The 18,958-nt window shown below is 40.2% G+C and overlaps 1 protein-coding gene across 6 annotated transcripts in view; it reads right to left on the reverse strand.

The window, feature by feature from the left end:
- Window positions 1–18,958, reverse strand: part of PHC3 (polyhomeotic homolog 3) — an 87,743-nt gene that overhangs the window by 57,685 nt on the left and 11,100 nt on the right. For 3 of the 6 annotated variants that reach the window (XM_006163855.3, XM_006163853.3, XM_027766422.1), the window contains exons 3-6: window positions 17,080–17,235; window positions 15,070–15,147; window positions 4,790–4,948; window positions 1,659–1,757 (exon numbers count right to left, since the gene is read on the reverse strand). In XM_006163855.3, the coding sequence (XP_006163917.1) occupies window positions 1,659–1,757; window positions 4,790–4,948; window positions 15,070–15,147; window positions 17,080–17,235 (492 nt within the window). The remainder of the gene's footprint in view (window positions 1–1,658; window positions 1,758–4,789; window positions 4,949–15,069; window positions 15,148–17,079; window positions 17,236–18,958) is intronic. The other 3 variants (XM_006163854.3, XM_014582254.2, XM_027766421.1) reach the window with 3 other exon arrangements.

Here is an 18,958-nt window from a genome sequence, read left to right on the forward strand (position 1 = left end):
CGAACCGCGGTCGACTACGTGGGAGTCCAGCGACATAGCCGTTACGCTAACTGCTGGTTCCCCCTGGCGTGAGTTTTAAGCCACCGGGTCCGGGATGCGAACCGCGGTCGACTACGTGGGAGTCCAGCGACATAGCCATTATGCTAACCGCTGGTTCCCTAGGGTTAGCACTTTTAATATCCTATTTAAGATCACTTTGCCTACTCTAGAGTTGCAAAGATATTTGTCTACGTTTTCTTCTAGAAGTTTTGTAGTTTCAGCTTTTACCATTAGGCTTACATCCTACTTCTAGTTTATTTTTGTGAGTGGTGTGAGAAGAAAATTAAGATTCATTTTCCTCATAGTATCAAATAAAGTAATATCCTACTCTAGTTTTAAACTTAAAATTTCCCCAATCTGTGCCAGCAGGTGGTGGTTAAGGCGGCTGGATTTCCACATTGCCAGCTACAGTTAAGTACCAACCTGGTGGCTTGAAAACCACGCTGGGCACATGTGCATGCACACCCAAAGTCCCAAGAGGAGAATGAAGGAAAAGGGATTGTGGCATGGCCATTCTCCCGAGGGGTGATTTCTCACTTTCCCTCTCTCACCTCTCTGGCAAGTGCATAAACCTTGTGGTAAAAACCTAATAAGAAAATTAATTTTCCCAGTTTCTTTTTTCTTCCTTTTTTTTAAAGGTTAGTCTCACTAGGTTATGATCCTCCCTGAGCCTCCCCAATAGCTGGGTTAGGTGTACACCACTGCGCTCGGCCTTCTGGGAAATGAGCCTGCACCTCCTTGTGGCCTCAGTGTCAACTACCATGGCCCCAAATCCATCTTGGCTTAGCTAGCATTTAACTTCCTGAGAAAGAATCTACACAAAAGAACATATTTCACATAATAAAATAAAAAACATCTGCTTTACAATTAGAATAAACCTTCTCATTAGCAAAAACTCTCATTAACCTTGACTAATGTAAAATATCTGTGTTTAATGGTATAATTTCTACATAACAAAACATTTTCTTGATGCTCTCCCAAGAGGAGAATGAAGGAAAAGGGATTGTGGCATGGCCATTCTCCCGAGGGGTGATTTCTCACTTTCCCTCTCTCACCTCTCTGGCAAGTGCATAAACCTTGTGGTAAAAACCTAATAAGAAAATTAATTTTCCCAGTTTCTTTTTTCTTCCTTTTTTTTAAAGGTTAGTCTCACTAGGTTATGATCCTCCCTGAGCCTCCCCAATAGCTGGGTTAGGTGTACACCACTGCGCTCGGCCTTCTGGGAAATGAGCCTGCACCTCCTTGTGGCCTCAGTGTCAACTACCATGGCCCCAAATCCATCTTGGCTTAGCTAGCATTTAACTTCCTGAGAAAGAATCTACACAAAAGAACATATTTCACATAATAAAATAAAAAACATCTGCTTTACAATTAGAATAAACCTTCTCATTAGCAAAAACTCTCATTAACCTTGACTAATGTAAAATATCTGTGTTTAATGGTATAATTTCTACATAACAAAACATTTTCTTGATGCTCTCCTTATATGTTACTAAATTTGAATTTGTAATACATGACAAAGAGTACTGAAACCATCAGTAACTTAAACACAAATGTCTTCTCATCTTTACCTGAAGGTCCAGACCTAAGTACCACGTTATGAAGCTGAACAAGCTCACCTGAGTAGCTGCAGACTGACAGGAAGATGACGATGACGACGAGACAACAGGAATGTCAGACTGTACAGCAGCCACAGTGGTAGCGGGTGTGAAAATCAGCTGTACAGACAGAAAACCAAAAAAATACCCTAAGACAAAAGAACGTGTCCCACACACAATGTATAGCAGGCAAGAGACTGAAATTTGTGACAGAAAGACAATGCAGTTTAGGACCATCTCCTAGGCAAAAGATTTTACATGACAAAGAAGTTTCTGATAATAGAGAACTAAAAAAAAAAAAAAAACCCTATAATTTTGGAAACAACGTACATGATTCTGATGAGTAGAACAATAAATCAGAGCTCAAAAAAGAAAATACATTTTGGTGATATGAAACCCTCAGACCAAATTTGGTCCTGAATAAGCTATTATATTATACTTAATTTTTTCTAGGTCAAAATGACTGCTATGCCATGCTGGAGCCATATGCGAAGACTCCAGGACCAGCTCCGGGTCTACACAGCCATACTGGGTACAGCCTTGATCCTGGCTGGCGGTAGTGCTAGCGGGGAGGATTACAGCGTGAAGACCCCATCAAGAGTGCCTGACTGTCTCTCTAAGGAAATAAATAAATAACTTTTAAAAACAAACAAAAAAACCTACTGTGGCAGGATTCCTAAAATAGAAAATTTGGATAGACAACTACAGTCACTATTTTGGGAGACACAAATTAAATTTCAATGAGAAATATGAAAAGAAACATCGAAATGTCTTTTCAGCCTTTCAGTCTTTACCACAAGGATAACCAGGCCACCTACCATACTAGGATATTCCACTCAGCTACAAAGCATCTATAGGGTAAATCCAGGTTGCTCTTGGTTTTTAAACTATTTGTAAAGCAATATTCTTTCTAAATGTAAATGCCACATGTGAAAATTCTACAAAAGAGCTTGCAGAAAGCCTTACATCTGAGGAGGAGAGATACTTATTTACTCATCACTATCTCTTTTCAAGTATTTTTTCAATGTTAAACAAATAAATGCCATTATTTCTAAGGAAATACAATCCACTCAGATTATCCAATTCAACTTAGTAAACTATGACAGTTGTTTCAAAGACTATGCAAATACTGTTATTTCAAAACTGCATTAAGAATTATCAGTTCCTTACTGCTATTTAAAGTAAAATGGCCAATTAAACAACCTTCTAAACTTCAGTTCATTATATTAAATTCAACAACACACTATAATTTTCAGGAGAAGATGATTTCCAGTACAACCAGCCGGAAAGAGTTAAACCTAAAGAGAGGATACTCCTTTTAATTTGAACCATGGGAAACTGCCAATTTCAGATGTCAAAAATGGTCAAAAGGAGCCAGATGGTGGCACAGCAATAAAATGCAAGGCTCTAAGAGGAAACGCCACATGAGAAGGTTCCAGTTCAAGTCCGGAGACCTTCCGAGTGCACCGTGCAGGCACCTGCCCATGGTCTGGAGTTGGCTGGAGACAAGATACGGACTGAAGTGTCAAAAGCCTGTTACAGGAGCACACGTGCTTTCTCTTTCTCTCTTGTGGAAGAAAAAAAAAACTAAATAAAAAAAAAATTAATCCAACAGTCCTAGCCATGATGTTGGCTGTAGGGGCAATACTGTGCAGTGCTGGAGACCAGGTGAGACAGTTCCAGCAGGGTTCACGTTCCAGGTCTGCCTGAACATGCAGCGTATGTCCATGACCCTGGCTGTAGGGGTTGGGTGGGGGGTAATGCAGCATGAAGACTTTGTCAAGGGTGCTTGTACTCCCATCTCTTTCTTTTTTCTTAAAGGAAATAAATATATTTCTTAAAAAATTAAAAGCAAAGGTCAAGCTAGCCAGTGGCCTGGTGGTTAAGGCAGCTGGATTTCACATGGCCAACTGCACGGTTCAAGTCCTGGTAGCTCAACAAACATGCCAGCTGCGTGTGTATGCGTGCCCAAAATCCCAACAGGAGGGAAAAACAGAGGACAAGGGATTGTGGTATAACCATCCCTCATGGAGGGTGTTTTCTCACTTTCCCTCTCTCAGTCTTTCTCCGATAAATGCATGGGACACACACCTCTGGCAAATTATAAAAAAAAGAAAAAGGTCCGACAATACAGCAACCATTTCAAATGATTAGATGTTTCAACCTAAATTTTAACACATATTATTAAATAAGATGTTATGGGGGGGAAAATCTAGAAATCTGGTAACATCTACTTAATAAAGTAGGACTAAAAGGTGAGTTATATCATTATTCCTGTTAGAAACATGACTGGAAATGGCCTTTGCAATTTTAGGTAGAGAATAAGGGATCCAGATATACATTCAGTTCACTGGACAGAAAAGAAGTAAATATAGATTAGAATCAAAGTTTTTGTCTAGCTTTCTGTACAGACAGCATATAAAATAAATGTCAATCAATTTCTATATTCCTTAAAGAAACTCGATAATGAAATAAGGACATCCCGTAGGTCCTAAATACAAAATAACTGAATTCATATTTCTATATTAAAGATCAAAGTGAGCGTAAGAACACAAATAACCCTACAGAAGTTGAGATGGGACTAACCAAGCTAAGAACCATCTGAGAAATTACCAGGAGCTCTAATCCAGATTTCGAAAGATCCCAGGATATAGATTCTAGCTCACAATTAATATTTCTACTGAGTCATCAGAACAGTTATAATGCATTTTTCTGTTTTTCTATGCAAAAAATGTGTTAAGACTTTTCTAACAACCCAGTATGTCATTGAATCTGTCAGAAATATACAATGATTTTATTTAACACTGTAAGTATCCATTGTAATTATAAAAAGCCGTTAATGATAAAATGCATCTCAATTTCAGAGATGTTAAAACGTGAAGAAATGTTTTGACATCATTGAAATCTATTATTAAAATAATGTTATGGAATTTCTGTTACCTTCCCAATGTTGTTAATTATTATTTGATACCAAGAAGGCCTACTAATTAAAAGAATTTTTCATGACATAAATATGTAAGAGGTAAGCGCGCACACACACAAATTGTGAAATATTTCTTAAATATTAAAAATGCCTCTTATTGTATCAAATCAAGAACACTTTGATCTCTCAAGCCCTCGAACACTGAAAAATCTGGTGGCTCATATCTTACCATTTGAGCTCGGAGATACATTTGAGCTTGGCTTGCCGTTAAGGTAGGGGAGGTACTCCCTAGTAACATAGTCTGTTGGGTAATACTGCCGCTGGTAGAACTGGCAGCCTGGGAACGGCTTATTAACTGTGCAGGTGTAGGAGAAGTGGAGAGGTTGATCTAAGGAAGAAAACATAGTAGGTCATAGGCTTCCATTTCTTGCTTCCACGTGACTGAATTTCACCAAGCTTCAGCTAGGCAATCAAAGGTATTACAGCTAAGGAACAAAAAAAATGAGGACCCTCTTTGACAGACCCCATGACTTCTTCGGGCAGTCATTTGCACATGTGTAAGCAAGAGCACAGACTGGTTAATAACCAGTTTAAGTGGTTTAAAGGATACTTCACAATGTGTTTCAATGAGATTTCCAGTATTTTAAAATATCATTTCTACCACCTTATAAAAATTAGGAAAAATGTTCTATTATTTTAATATTCTAAATAACTGGAAACATTCTAGTCAAGGGTTTACACCATTTGTCATATTTTGAGGGTTTTTTGAAGTGAACAAATCCATTCACATATCCCAAACCATACACATAACCTACATTTAAAGCCCTGACTCAAAGGCTACAGAACAGAAAATAAAACTGCTTCTTGTCAAACAGATGGGAAAATTTTGTACATTGGCTGTGAAATTCAATTATAAATACCACTTAAAAGTTTAAAAACTGCTGTTGGGCCAGTCAGTGACATGGTGGTATGGATCCCATGCGGCACAGTTAAGTTCCACATTGGTGGCTTGACAAATACGATGGATACCTATGCATACGTGCTCGAAATCCCCAGGGTAGAAACGGAGAAGGTGTGGTGGCATGACCATCACTTATGGGAGTGGGGGGTACTTTTGCTCTCTCTCTCTCTGTCTCTCTCTCACGAGTGTACATGCTCTCTAGCAAGTTTAAAACAAACAAAATATGTTGTTAAAGAATAAACTAGTGTGGGGCCACTAGGTAGCATGGTGGCTAAAGCACTGGACTCCCACATAGTCTACCATGGTTCAAGTCCCACATGCATGTGTGCCCCAAATCCCAGGAGAACGGAGGAAAAATTATTGCAATGTGGCTATCACCTGGTGGGGAGGGTGATATCTCACCTTCCCTCTCACTGTATTTGTCTCTCACTGACGAATGCACAAGTCCTACGGCATTAAAAAAAAAAAAAAAAAAAAAAAAAAAACCTTTAAAAAATATTTTGGGAAGACTACCAAGTAAATGTGAATATGGACTATATACTAGATGATATTATTATCTCAATGTTAAATGTCTTAGGTGAGATATGGTTATCTGGGGCGTCTCCTTCCGACACTAAATTACGTACCACTGAAATGTCACTTATTTTCAAAAGTTCAGAAAATAACATACACATTAGATACAGAGAAACAACAAAAATGGAAGACAACAATGGGCATCGCTAGAATAACATACACATTAGATATAGAGAAACAACAAAAATGGAAAACAACAATGGGTATTGCTACATGAAGGATATATTTACTGAACCTACTCCTTGATCCAGATCCAGAGATAGCTGGATGAACCGACTGATCTCCAGCTAACTAAACAACTAAGTTTTACAGAAAATTAGAATATGGAGAGGATCAGCCCCGAGTTATACCACCAGTCAGTCATACAATTTAAGATTAGAATCCCAATGCTGGGCCAGAAGTTTAAGGTGCTGGATTTCCAAATGGCTGACTGAAGTTCAAGTCCCCAGTCTGGCCACTTGCTTTTTCACTTTCCCTCTCTTTTTCTTTCAGTGAATGTGTATGCCCTATAGCAAATTTTTAAAGTAATAATAATTGGGGCCAACAGGTGGCATGGTGGTTAAGGACACTGGATTCTCATATGGCCAACCGTGGTTCAAGTCCCGGACCTGGCAGCTTGCTTTCTCACTTTCTCTCTCTCGCTCACTCACTCTCGTTCTGTCCCCATCTGGTCAAAATGAAAAATAAGCAAATAAATAAGTAAAGTTAAATAAAATAGTTCTTTAAAAAATCATCATCATCATAATAAATTAAACAAATAATTCTTTTTTAAAAAATAAAAGAATCCAGTCCCTTATCTCCCCATTCCATCCACCTTTCTTGCATGATACACCACTGGGTTACTGGCGTCATCAGGTACTCCTGACTTGAATTTTCAATGATCTGCACAGACACCACTGGCCTCTCCCAGGACCCCAAATTCCCATGCCTACTCAATACCTACAAGCGCTTACCTACTACACAGCACAAAGTTCACATGTCCAAAACTGAACTCCTGATATTCTTCTCCAACAACTGATTGGGCTACTCCATCCTTCCAGGTGCTTGGACCAAAATATCATGGAGTTATCTTTTATTCTTTGCCTTTCCTCATACCTTTCATTCAATCCAGCAGAATATCTTTTTTCTTTTTTTAAGAGAGGCTTTTGCTATAGGGTGCATGCGCTCACCAGACAGAGACAGAGAGACAGAAAGCGAGAAATCACCCCTGGGGCGGATGGCCATGCCGCAATCCCCTCTCCTCCATTCTCCTCTCAATCTTGGGTACACACGCACACGCGTCCGGCATGAGTTTAAGCCACCGGATCCAGGACTCAGACTGCAGTCAACTACATGGGAGTCTAGCAACATAGCCATTAGAATATCTTGTTAGCTATATCTTGAAAACATATCTAAATTTCTATAATAAAATGCTGAAGAAAAAAACAAACTTCACCATCATGGTTAAGCTGCCAATAACTCTCCTGGATAATCCCAAGAACTATTTAACAAGACTTCCTGCTTGTTTTTGTCCTCTACAGCCTACTCTCAACAATGCAGTTAAAACCAGAATGAGATCTTGTCACTCGCAAACTGAAACAGCTTTTTTTTTTTTTTTTTTGAGATTTTTCTTTTGCTATAGGTCACATGCATTCACAGAGAGACAGAGACAGACAGAAAGTGAGAAATCAACCCCCCCCCCCAGGAGGGCATGGCCAAGCCACAATCCCCTCTTCTCCACTCTCCTCTTGGGATCTTGGGCACACGTGCATGTGCGTCCAATGTGATTTTCAAGCTGCTGGGTCTGGGACTCAAACCACGGTCAATTAAGTGGGAGTCTAGCGACGTAAGCACTGCACCATCTGCTGATTCCAAAACAGCTCTTGAACAGCTTCCCGACTGTCTTACAATACCCGAAAGTCTCATCGTACTTCCATGATTAGGACTACAACCACGTCTCCCAGGTCATCTCTAAACCACACGCCCACTCTACTATCCCACCTGTCATACTGTCCTGTCTCATGAGCACGTACGCCCCCCTCACCCCACTTCAAATACAATTAACAGGCTTTTCCTGACTACCCTAATTAAAATAGGAAAGCCCCGAGCCCAGCCCCTTTGCTGTCTCTCTCCACAGCACTCAGCACGAGCTCTCATGTCGTGCACTTGCTCACTGCCTGTCTATCCTACCAGCACACATTTTTTTAATTGGGTTACGGTATCCTTAGCACCCAGAAGGGTGTCCGGCACATTGTAAGTGCCGAGCAAGGGATCAGTCTGTGGTGTGGTGGTGAAGGCAGCTTGATCCCGTATGACTAACCCCATGATTCAAGTCACTTGAGAAACGTAGCAGATACATTTAAAAACATGCTCAAAATCCAGAAAGGAGAGACAGATGGAAGAGAAGGGACTGCAGTGTGACCACTCCCCATGGTGGTACTTTCCTGCTTACATCCACACCCCCTCCAGTGAACACATGTGCCCTCAGCAAATTGAAAAAAGAATTGCTAAGTAAGTACTGGTACACGAATGATGAATAAAGTCATAAAGTTAACTAGGCCTTAAATCTCGTCTTATGTAGCATACTAACTAGAACACTATCAAAAGCAAGTTTTCCCCTCTTTCTTGACAGAGCAGTACAGCGAACTGAAGTGGAAACCTCTGGGGCTGGCTCTGGCACAGCGGTAACGCGCAGTAACGCACAGACATCACCGAACTCCAATCCCTCTGCCCACTCAGCGCCTCCAACCCCCAGGAGAAGGCAGCTACCGCACAAGGACCACGGTTTGACTCCCCAGTAGGTCGGGCTGAAACACTGCACACATGCAACTGCCCCGAATCCAGATGCTGGAAGACTAGAGGGAAGGAACTGTGTTGCCAGAACCTGTGGAAGATGCTCACTTCTCTCTCTTTCTCTAACATGCACACACTCTGTCATGAATTTTTAAAAAAATAAATTTTTAAATCTGGGATTCATGTAGATTTCAAATCCAAAGAGCAAGAAAGAAAAAAAAAAAAAAGAAAAAGTGGTAAATGTAGCCCTTGAGTCCTTTAGAGACTTCATAGTTGTACTTTCTAGACACTTCATTCTTTCCAGTTGAAAATGCCCAAATGCTGAGAAGAGAAAGCATACATATAAAGCACATATGTGTATCTGAAACACGAATACTATCTCACTTACAGTAAAACGAACACAATTAACCACAGGCCTATCCATGTGCATTATACATGTAACAGAAATGCCCGGTAGGACGACAGGAAAGCTTCCTACTAAACTTTGTCAAGGCAAATGCAGATGTTGAAGGGAGAGGGTTACTTTTATTCTATACATTTGTGTTATCTATAGCTTAAAAAGGAGTTTATTCATATTTTATTTAGGCAATATAAAAATTACAAAATAGGGACTAGGAGGTGGCACTGTGGTTAAGGTGTTGGGCTATCACAAGGCTGACAAAGGTTCAAGTCCTGAGTCTGGCAGCTTAAAATTTACACTGGGCACATATGCATGTATGCCCAAAATCCCAGGAGAAGAATGGAGGAGAAGGGACTGGGTGTGGCCATCTCCCCTGGGGAGTGATTTCTCACTTTCCTTCTTTCTGTCTCTCTCTCTGGCAAGTACATGCTTCCTATGGCAAAACCTGAAAGAAAATTAAAAATACAAAATAAAGTTCTCCAACCTCTTTCCTCAGAGACAACTGCTAATAACCATAACAACAGCTTACTGTATATCACTACTGACAAATGCCCAGAGTATTTTCACTTTTTTTTTTTTTTTAACTTGCTATAGGGTGCACGTGCTCACCAGAAGGACAGAGTGAGAGAGAGACGGAAAGTGAGAAAGCACCCCCTGGGGGAATGGCTATGCCACAATCCCTTCTCCTTCATTCTCCTCTTGGCATTTTAAACATGCATACACACAAGTCCAGTGTGTTCTTCAAGCTGCCAGATCCAGGATTTGAACTGTGCAGTCCTCCGTGTGGGATCCAACCTTCTTAACCACCATACCATCCTCTCCCACCAAATTATATGAAGTGAAATAAGCCATAGACAGAAAGAAAAATACCACATGTTTTCACTCACATGTGAAAGCTTAAAAAATAAATCGACCTCACAGGCCCAACTGCAGTCGCCTCTGCTACAAGACACTGCTACACGGCCAGCTGAGACAGCATGCGAGGCCCAGAGTCACTCCTAGCCCACCCTAAAAGCCAGGCCCCATGGCACACAACTGTGGTCCAAGTTACTTGAGGGGCTGAGGCGGGATGACTGAAATACAGCAAGACCTCATCTAAAAACGAAAAGTGGCCTCATGGAAAGAAAGTGCACAGTAGCATGGTGGTTGAAGCAGCTGGATCTCACACGGCCGACTATACAGTTCGAGTCCCAGACTCAGCAACTTAGAAAACACACTAAGCTCGTATGTGTGCCTAAAATCTGTAGAGTAGAAATGAAAGAGGAAGTACTGCAATCTAGACATCCCCCATGGTGGGTGCTTTCTCGCTCTCCCTCCCTCTGTCTCTCTGTGTGTGTGCATGCGCCCTTTAGCAAAAAAAAAAAAGTAGGGGGCCAGCAGGTGACGAGGAAGGTAAGGTAGCCGGACCGCACATGGCCAACTGCACAGAGTCCTGGAGTCCTGGACCAGGAGACCTGGTGCGTGTGCCTGCCTGAAACAATTAAAAATAAAAAGTAGAACAGTGACTACTACAGTTTGAGAGGGCCAATGTACAGGAAACACAGCTCATGGATACAAAATTACATTAGATAGGAGAAGTTAGTTCTAGTGTTCACTTCATATAATTTGCTCCAGACTTGTCCATTTTGCTTCGAATGACAGGATTTCGTTATTTTTAACGGTTGAATAGTACTCTATGGTGTATATATATACATTTTCTCTATCCAACTATCCACAGATGCACACTTAGGTTGACTCCATATCTTGGCCATTGTGAACAATACTGTAGTGAACATGGGAATACAGGTATTTCCTGAGGGTAACGTTCCATAGGGTAATGATAGTTAACAAATTATTGTACAATTCAAGATAGCCGGAAGAGAGGGTTTTAAATGCTCCCAATACAAAGTAATGAAAAGTGTTTGGGGTAATGAACATGCAAATTATCCTGGGTTTAGCAGCTATAGTATTCCAAGGTATAAATTAACTATCATTTATTTAATACACATGTGGGGCCAGCAGATGCTGTACTCCCACATGGCCGACTGGTTCAAGTCCTGGACCTGGTGGCTTGCTTTCTCTCTTTCTCTCTCTCTCTCTCTCTCTCTGTTTCCTTAACTACTATTATACTAATGAAAGACATCTAACATCAATAATTGTTACCATGGTATTAATATAAATTTTTCACTTTCTTCAGTCTAGCATATTTAGATTAGAAGTAATTTATTCACTAATTTTGTTCATACTTTAGGATATTTCCATGCTAAAAAATATTTTTTTAATTCAAAATATCGGACAGGCGCCAGCAGGTGGTATAGCGGTCAAGGCGCGGGATTCCTATACGGCCGACTGTAGTTCAAGTCTCGAATCCAGTGGCTTGAAACTCACACCAGGCACATGTGAGTGCATGCCCAAAATCTCAGGAGAAGAACGGAGAAGGGACTAGGGCATGGCTTTACCCCTGAAGAATGATTTCTTTCTTTCTTTCTCTCTCCACCTTTGTATCTCTACAGTGAGCTCAAGTGCCTATAGTAAAAATCTCTCCAATAAATAAATAAATAAAAATGTTGAACCAACAGCCAGGAAAATAACTATATGCTGACAAAAGCATGTACTTAGCAAAGACCACACCTTCGGCTACAAAAAATATAGCACGAGTTTATCTTCGATTCTTTAACAACCTAAGAACTATATTCTATTAGAGTCTGTTTTTCTAAGTATTAAAGCATTACTATCCTGGATCAGGAAAAAATATCTAAAAGGAGAGCCAGTAGGTGGCAAAGTGGTTAAGGCACTGGATTCCCACATGGCTAACTGTGGTTCAAATACCGGACCTGGTGGCTTGAATTCATGCTGGGCACGTGTGTCCAAAATCCCAAGAGGAGAATGGAGAAGGGTTTCCAGCATGGCTATCCCACCCCACTCCAGAGGATTATTTATCACTTCCTGTCTCTCTATCTAGCTCTGTTTTTCCAGCGAGTATACGTGCTCTATAGCAAAAATACTGTTAAAAAAAAAATCTGTAAGGACATTATTAGGACAACTCAATGGTTCTTTTTTCCAACTCAATCGTTCTTAACCAGGGACAATTTTCCTCCCAAAAGATGTTCTTAGTAGTCACACAGGAGGTGGGGGGGGGGTAAGAGCTTGTGGTTAGCTAATGGGTAGAGACAGGGATGGATAAACGTGCACATGACAGCTCCTCCCAAAAGAATTAACTGGCCCCTACTGTCTGATAGTGATGAAACTGAGAAACCTGAGATAAACCTGATAAAATCTGAACATGAACTGAATTATATCAATGTTAAATTTCCTGAATTTAATCACTTTTCTGTGGCTCGTAAAAGAATAAATGTTTTCAGGTCACAGGAGCACTGGTGCTTAAGGTAACTTGATCCCTCATTGCCAACCACACAGTTCAAACCTTGGACCCAGTGGCTTGAAGAACACACTAAGGAAGGACTGCAGATGGCATGGTAGCTTCATCACTGGACTCCCACATGGTCGACCGCAGTTGTAGTCCCTGACCCAGTGGCTTAAAACTCATGCCAGGCGCATGTGCGTGTGTGCCCAAGATCCTAGGAGGAAAATGGAGGAGAAGGAATTGACATAGCCTTCCCCCTTCCCCCAGGGGATGATTTCTCACTTTCCCTCTCACTATGCCTGTCTCTTTCTCTCTCTCTCTCTTCCTAGAGAGCACACATGCCCTAAGGCAAAACCCTCTTTAAAAAGAAGAAAAACATACTAAGGGGCCAACAGGTGGTTCAGTGGTTAAGGCACTGGACACCTACGTGGCCAACCACAGTTCGAGTCTGAGACCCAGCAGCTTAATCATGCCAGCACATGTGCATGGCCCAAAACCCCAAGAGGAGAATGGAGAAGAGGGAATTGCAGTGTGGACATCCCCGGGAGGGGGAGGTAGTTTGCTTTCTGTCTCTCTGACTCTCTTTGTCTCTCCGGCAAGTATATGCACCCTATGGCAAAAATTTCCCAAAACCAACTACAAGTAAGCCCATGTATGTACATGCTCGAAATCTCAAAAAGAGGGAGAAATGAAGTAGTGTGTGGTCAAGCCCCACGAGGAGTGCTTTTTCACCGTCTGTCTTGCTCTCTCTCCCTAGCAAGTGCATATGCTCCCCAGCAAAAATTTTAAAAATGGGGCCGGCAGGTGGCATGGTGGTTAAGGGTGCTGGACTCCCATATGGCTGACCACAGTTCAAGTCCCAGACTTGGCAGCTTGCTTTCTCACTCTCTCTCTCTATCCCTCTCTGGTCAAATTTAAATAAGTAAGTAAATGAATAAATTTAACTAAAATAATTATTTTCAAAAAAATCAATAAAAATTAATAAAAGACCTTTTTCTTAGGAAATTCCTAGCATGAATGAAAGCGTGTTGCAAATTATCCATAAATGAATCAGAAAAAATAATATGTATAAATGTAAAGAGAAAGAATGAATGATAAAGCAATGGGGTGGAATGTTAACTGGTGAATCTGAATAGAAGTATACAGAAAATTATTCTTGAGGGTCCAGCAGTTAGTGTAATGGCTATGTCGCTAGGCTCCCATGTGGTCGACTGTGGTTCAAGTCCCAGACCCGGTGGCTAAAACTCACGCCAGGCGCATGTGCGTGCGTGCCCAGAATCCCAAGAGGAGAATGGAGGAGAAGGGACTGTGGCGTGGCCATCTCCCCTGGGGGGGGTGATTTCTCACTTTCTGTCTGTCTGTCTCTCTGGCGAGCACATGCGCCCTATAGCAAAAACCTCTCAAAAATAAAAGAAAAGAAAGAAAATTATTCTTGAAGCTGAAAATTATATTAAAATAAAAAATTAAACAAGGATTACCATGCCTATAAATTCTTTTTTTTTTCTGCCATATTACATCTTTCTTTTTTACTCCTTTCACAAAATAAATTGCCCTATCTTAAATGGATATTTGTAAATTTGACCCAGATATTTCCTGATAACTTAAGTAAACTGAAAAGTATAATTTCTTGCATGTGAATTATACAAAGCTGGAAACATTTAACTGTTTATAAAAGACAGAACATCATTGTAAATGCATGGTTAATACCCCTGTATTCTGTATTGCATATTTCAGGTATTAATACACACTTAAAACTGAAATCATTTAGAATCACGTATGATCTGAACATAAGTGAGAAAGGTTACAGAATTACAAAAAGGTTATTTTTAATTTTTTTTAATTTTTGCCAAAGGGTGTGTGTACTCGCTAAAGAGACAGAGAGAGGGAAAGTGAGAAATCAGCCCCCCAGGGAAGTGGCCATGCCACAGTCCCTTCTCCTCCATTCTCCTCTTGGGATTTTGGGAACACATGTACAGAGGCCTGGCGTCATTATCAGTATGTGGGGTCTGGGACTCAAACCATAGTCAGGCATGCAGGAGTCCAATACCTTAACCATCAAACCACCTGGCTGGCCCCAACAAAAAGATTTTTAATTATTTTATTTAACTTTATTTATGTATTTATTATTTTAATTTGGCCAGAGAGTGACAGGGGGTGGAGAGAGCGAGAAAGCAAGCCACCAGATATGGTACTTGAACAGCAGCTAGCCACGTAGGTGTCCAGCACCCTTAACCACCACATCACCTGCAGGCCCCCAACAAAAAGATTTTTAAGACTTAGATGTTCAAAGTTAACATTAGTTCTGAATTCACGAACCTTATCAATCCTGATAAAATCTAGGTAACTTGTTACTTAAGCAGCATGCAAGAGAAATAGACAATAAGCTTCATAAATAGCAACAGTTTACTTCTGGAAAAAATATTAAAATATTTAAATCCAAGAAAAAACTAGGGCACTTACGGATGTCTGGGACATACTTGACTGTTGTGTGACACTTCCTGTGGGGGATGTAGGTGGTCTTCCACTGGACAAACTTGCCTAAAATGATAAGACCTTTATAATAAATCTATAAATAACAGAAGCTAAAAATTTCTGGTACCATAATGACATAAAATCACAATATATGCAGCCAGCAGGTGGCATGGTGGTTGAGGCACTGGACTCCCACATGGCTGACCATAGTTCGAGTCTCAAACCTGGCGGCTCGCTTTCTTACTCTCCTTTTGTCTTTCTGTCTATCTAGAGTCAAAATTGAAGAATAACTGGACTCCCACGTAGTCGACCACAGTTCGTGTCCCGGACCCGGTGGCTTAAAACTCACGCCGGGTGCGTGTGCGTGCGTGCCCAAGATCCCGAGAGGAGAATGGAGGAGCAGGGATTGCGGCGTGACCATCCTCCCTGGGGGGTGATTTCTCACTTTCTGTCTCTATGTCTCTCTCTGTCTGTCTGGCGAGCGCACGCGCCCTACAGTGAAAAATCTCTCCAAAAAAAAAAGAAAAAAAAAATTGAAGAATAACGATGATAAATAAAATTTTTAAAAATGTTTAAAAAATCACAATACATATAAAAATGTTTACATATGAAACAAGACATTGTACTGCCAACACAGCTTATGCTTTAGTCTGTCTTTAAAAAGCTGAACGGTAAAAACGGTGGACCTAACAGCTAATCTATCAGCTGCACTGGTCGGTTTCACTGTGCAGGGCTCTGTCATCTTTCAGGTAAAATCACTACTTCAACGTCATGACAAAGAAACTGGAGCTCTAGCAAGAGCCAGTGGGTTTCAGTTTCCTAACTCATAAGCATGTTATTTAAAAATATGCCACTAAGAAACAACAGCTGAGAATCTGCTGGTAACAAAAATAAACCTTTTTCAGGTTTGGTCAGCTGAGATATGCCTCTGATAAGAAGATTTAAGATAAAATCACAGTTTTTATTTAAATAGTGCAATAATAAAAATGTTTTTTAAAACATAAGCACTTAATCATAAAATCCTATTGATAACTGGATTTTGGAAGGATGCATACTTTTTTAGTATAGGAAATTTCTGGAGATATGCATGTTAAACGGGAACAGTGGCACCTCTAAAGAGTAGGAAACAGTGGTAAGCATAGAACAGGAACAGTTCATTTACCTCTTAAAAACAATTTTATGGGACCAGCAAATGGTATAATGGTTACACTGCTGGACTTCCACAATTGACCGCGGTTCAATTCTTAGACCCAGTGGCTGGAAACTCATGCCAGGCATGCATGTGTGGGTGCCCAAAACCCCAAGAGGAGAATGGAGGAGAAGGGACTACATGTGGCCATCTCCTCAATGGAGTGATTTCTCACTTTTTGTTTGTCTCTCTGGCAAGGGCACACGACCTATAACAAAAATCTCTCAGAAAAGATAAAACAATTTTATAATGGTTGACATTTTTTTAAGAATTATTTTATTTAATTATTCATTTGTTTTTTAATTTGACCAGAAGGAGACAGACAGACAGAGAGAGAGAGAGAAAATGAGAAAGCAAGCCACCAGGTCCAGGACTTGAACTGTGGTCAGCCATGTGGGAGTGTACAGTACCTTAACTACTGTGCCACCTGCTGGTCCCAATGGTTTATATTTTTTAATAAGTATAAATTACTTACACAATAAAAAAACACGTATTTTTGGTTAAGATATAATTCATGTAACCCTAACTATTCACTGCTATACCTAGAATTTTATACACAAACCATGCCACTAGCGTAGCAGTTCTTCAATAGGGATCCAAAGCTAGCAACACAGTAACATATGAAACATAGCGTTTTTTTCACTCTTAATTAACTTCTATTTGACATCCTAATAATGTATTTCCTTTAGGAAAAATGATCACAGGACATCTGAGAACTCCAAAATAACATGCAACATATTTATTTTCAGTAATTATCAGCAGGTGAGGTGAACTTTGTCCGAATGAAGGCCTCAACTGCCTCATCTCACCTGCACAGCAGCGAGGCTCTGAAGCTGGGAGCTGCTGAGGTGCTGCTGCTGCAGAGCTGCCGTGTGCAGCATCAGGTGCTGCTGCTGGGCTGCGTACATCTGCTGGAGGTACTGAGCAGCCGAGCTGGGCGGACGGTGCAATGCCTGTTGAATTACCTGTGATAAGTCAATTGAACCAACATGAAACCGTAATCTTAACCTTTACCTTAAGCAAAAAACGAAAGTAAAATAAAATAGTAGCAGGCAGTTTAAAATCTCACTACTCTAATACCAATGTCATCAAATTAACAGACTGTGTTGTCAGAAAAGGTATGATACATTTTGCATAGAAAAACACATCAAGCCTTTGTACTAGGTTGTTGAAAAAGTCAAGACTTATTTTTATATCCAAAATTGCTTCACGACTTTACCATTGACCCAACAGGTCTCTTCTAGCTACAGATCACTAGGATTGACTAATTTGTACAAATTATAAGTACCCACTAGAGATAATTCACAAAATAAGAGAAGGCAAAATAAAATAAGCATTTGAAAAGATTTTTATTCTGATCAGTAGTCAAAAACTTACAAATTGAAATAGAATACTATTTTTCCACTTACCAATGCATAAAGAATTTAAAAGACTATTAATATTACCTGGGGAAATAAATTCTTCCATACTGTAAGTAAGAATTTGAGACCAACAGATGGCATAATGGTTACACTGCCGGACGCTCATGTAGTCAACTGCAGTTCAAGTCCCAGACCCAGCAGCTTAAAACTCACGCCAGGTACGTGTGCATGTATGCTCAAAATTCCGAGAGGAGAAGGGATTGCGGTGGAGCCATCACCCCAGAAGAGTGATTTCTCGCTTTGTCTCTCCGTCTCGCTAGTGAGTACCTGTGCCCTATAGCAAAAATCTCTCTCTCAAAAAAAAAAAGAACTTATGTTGATACAGCCTTTCTGAATAAAAGGTGGCAAACTCAAGGGCTAGGTGTGGAGAGAAATACATTTATCTTCGGTTATTTCAGAGAGTAAAATACAATAGATCAGTGCTAGCCAATACAGCAGACATTAGTACCTATCCACTGAGCACTTAAAATGAGGCTAGTGCAACTAAGAATTGTATTTTTAATTTTAAATTGAATTTTAATTAAGTTTTCTGTAAATAGCCACATGTAGCTATTACTGTACTGCATAGTGCAATATAGATCTATATTTATTAACAAAAATATTGCCAAATACATCATGTAAAAAAAAGCACATTATAAAACAGTATATAGAGTAAGATAGTATTTTCATATTAAAATATTTTAAAGATTATTCAGAAAAACACTAAAAGACTACTGCTGGGTAGCTAGATTTGAGGTGACTTTTAGCTTCTGATTTGTACTTTTCTATAACCATTGGAAATATCTTAGATGTTTAGGTATAAGATTAATAATCATAAAATTATAAAGTCCTTTCTTTTAGAAAATTACTTAGTTGGAACCGGCAGATGGCATAATGGTTATGACGCTGAATTCCCATGTAGTCAACCACGGTTTGTGAGTCCCAGACCCAGCGGCTTATGATTCACACAGGGTGCATGTGTGTGTGTATGCCCAAAATCCCAAGAGGAGAATGGAGGGGAGAGAGATGTGGTATAGCTATCCCCCCTGGGGAGTAATTTCTTGTTTTCTGTCTCTCTGGCAAGTGCACATGTCCTATAGCAAAAAAATCTCTCTCTCTAAAAAGATTATTTTTAAATGCTTTTAAATGTTATACTTGTTTTAATTTCTTGCGTTTAAAAAAATTTATTTATTTGTTATTATTATTTATTCTTTAATTTGACCAGAGGGAGATAGGGCAAGCCAGAAAGGGAAGGTGAGAAAGGAAGCTGCCAGGGCTGGCAATCCAA

Source organism: Tupaia chinensis, unplaced genomic scaffold (assembly GCF_000334495.1).
Source record: "Tupaia chinensis unplaced genomic scaffold, TupChi_1.0 Scaffold143333_1, whole genome shotgun sequence".
In the NCBI taxonomy this organism is placed as follows: domain Eukaryota; kingdom Metazoa; phylum Chordata; class Mammalia; order Scandentia; family Tupaiidae; genus Tupaia; species Tupaia belangeri.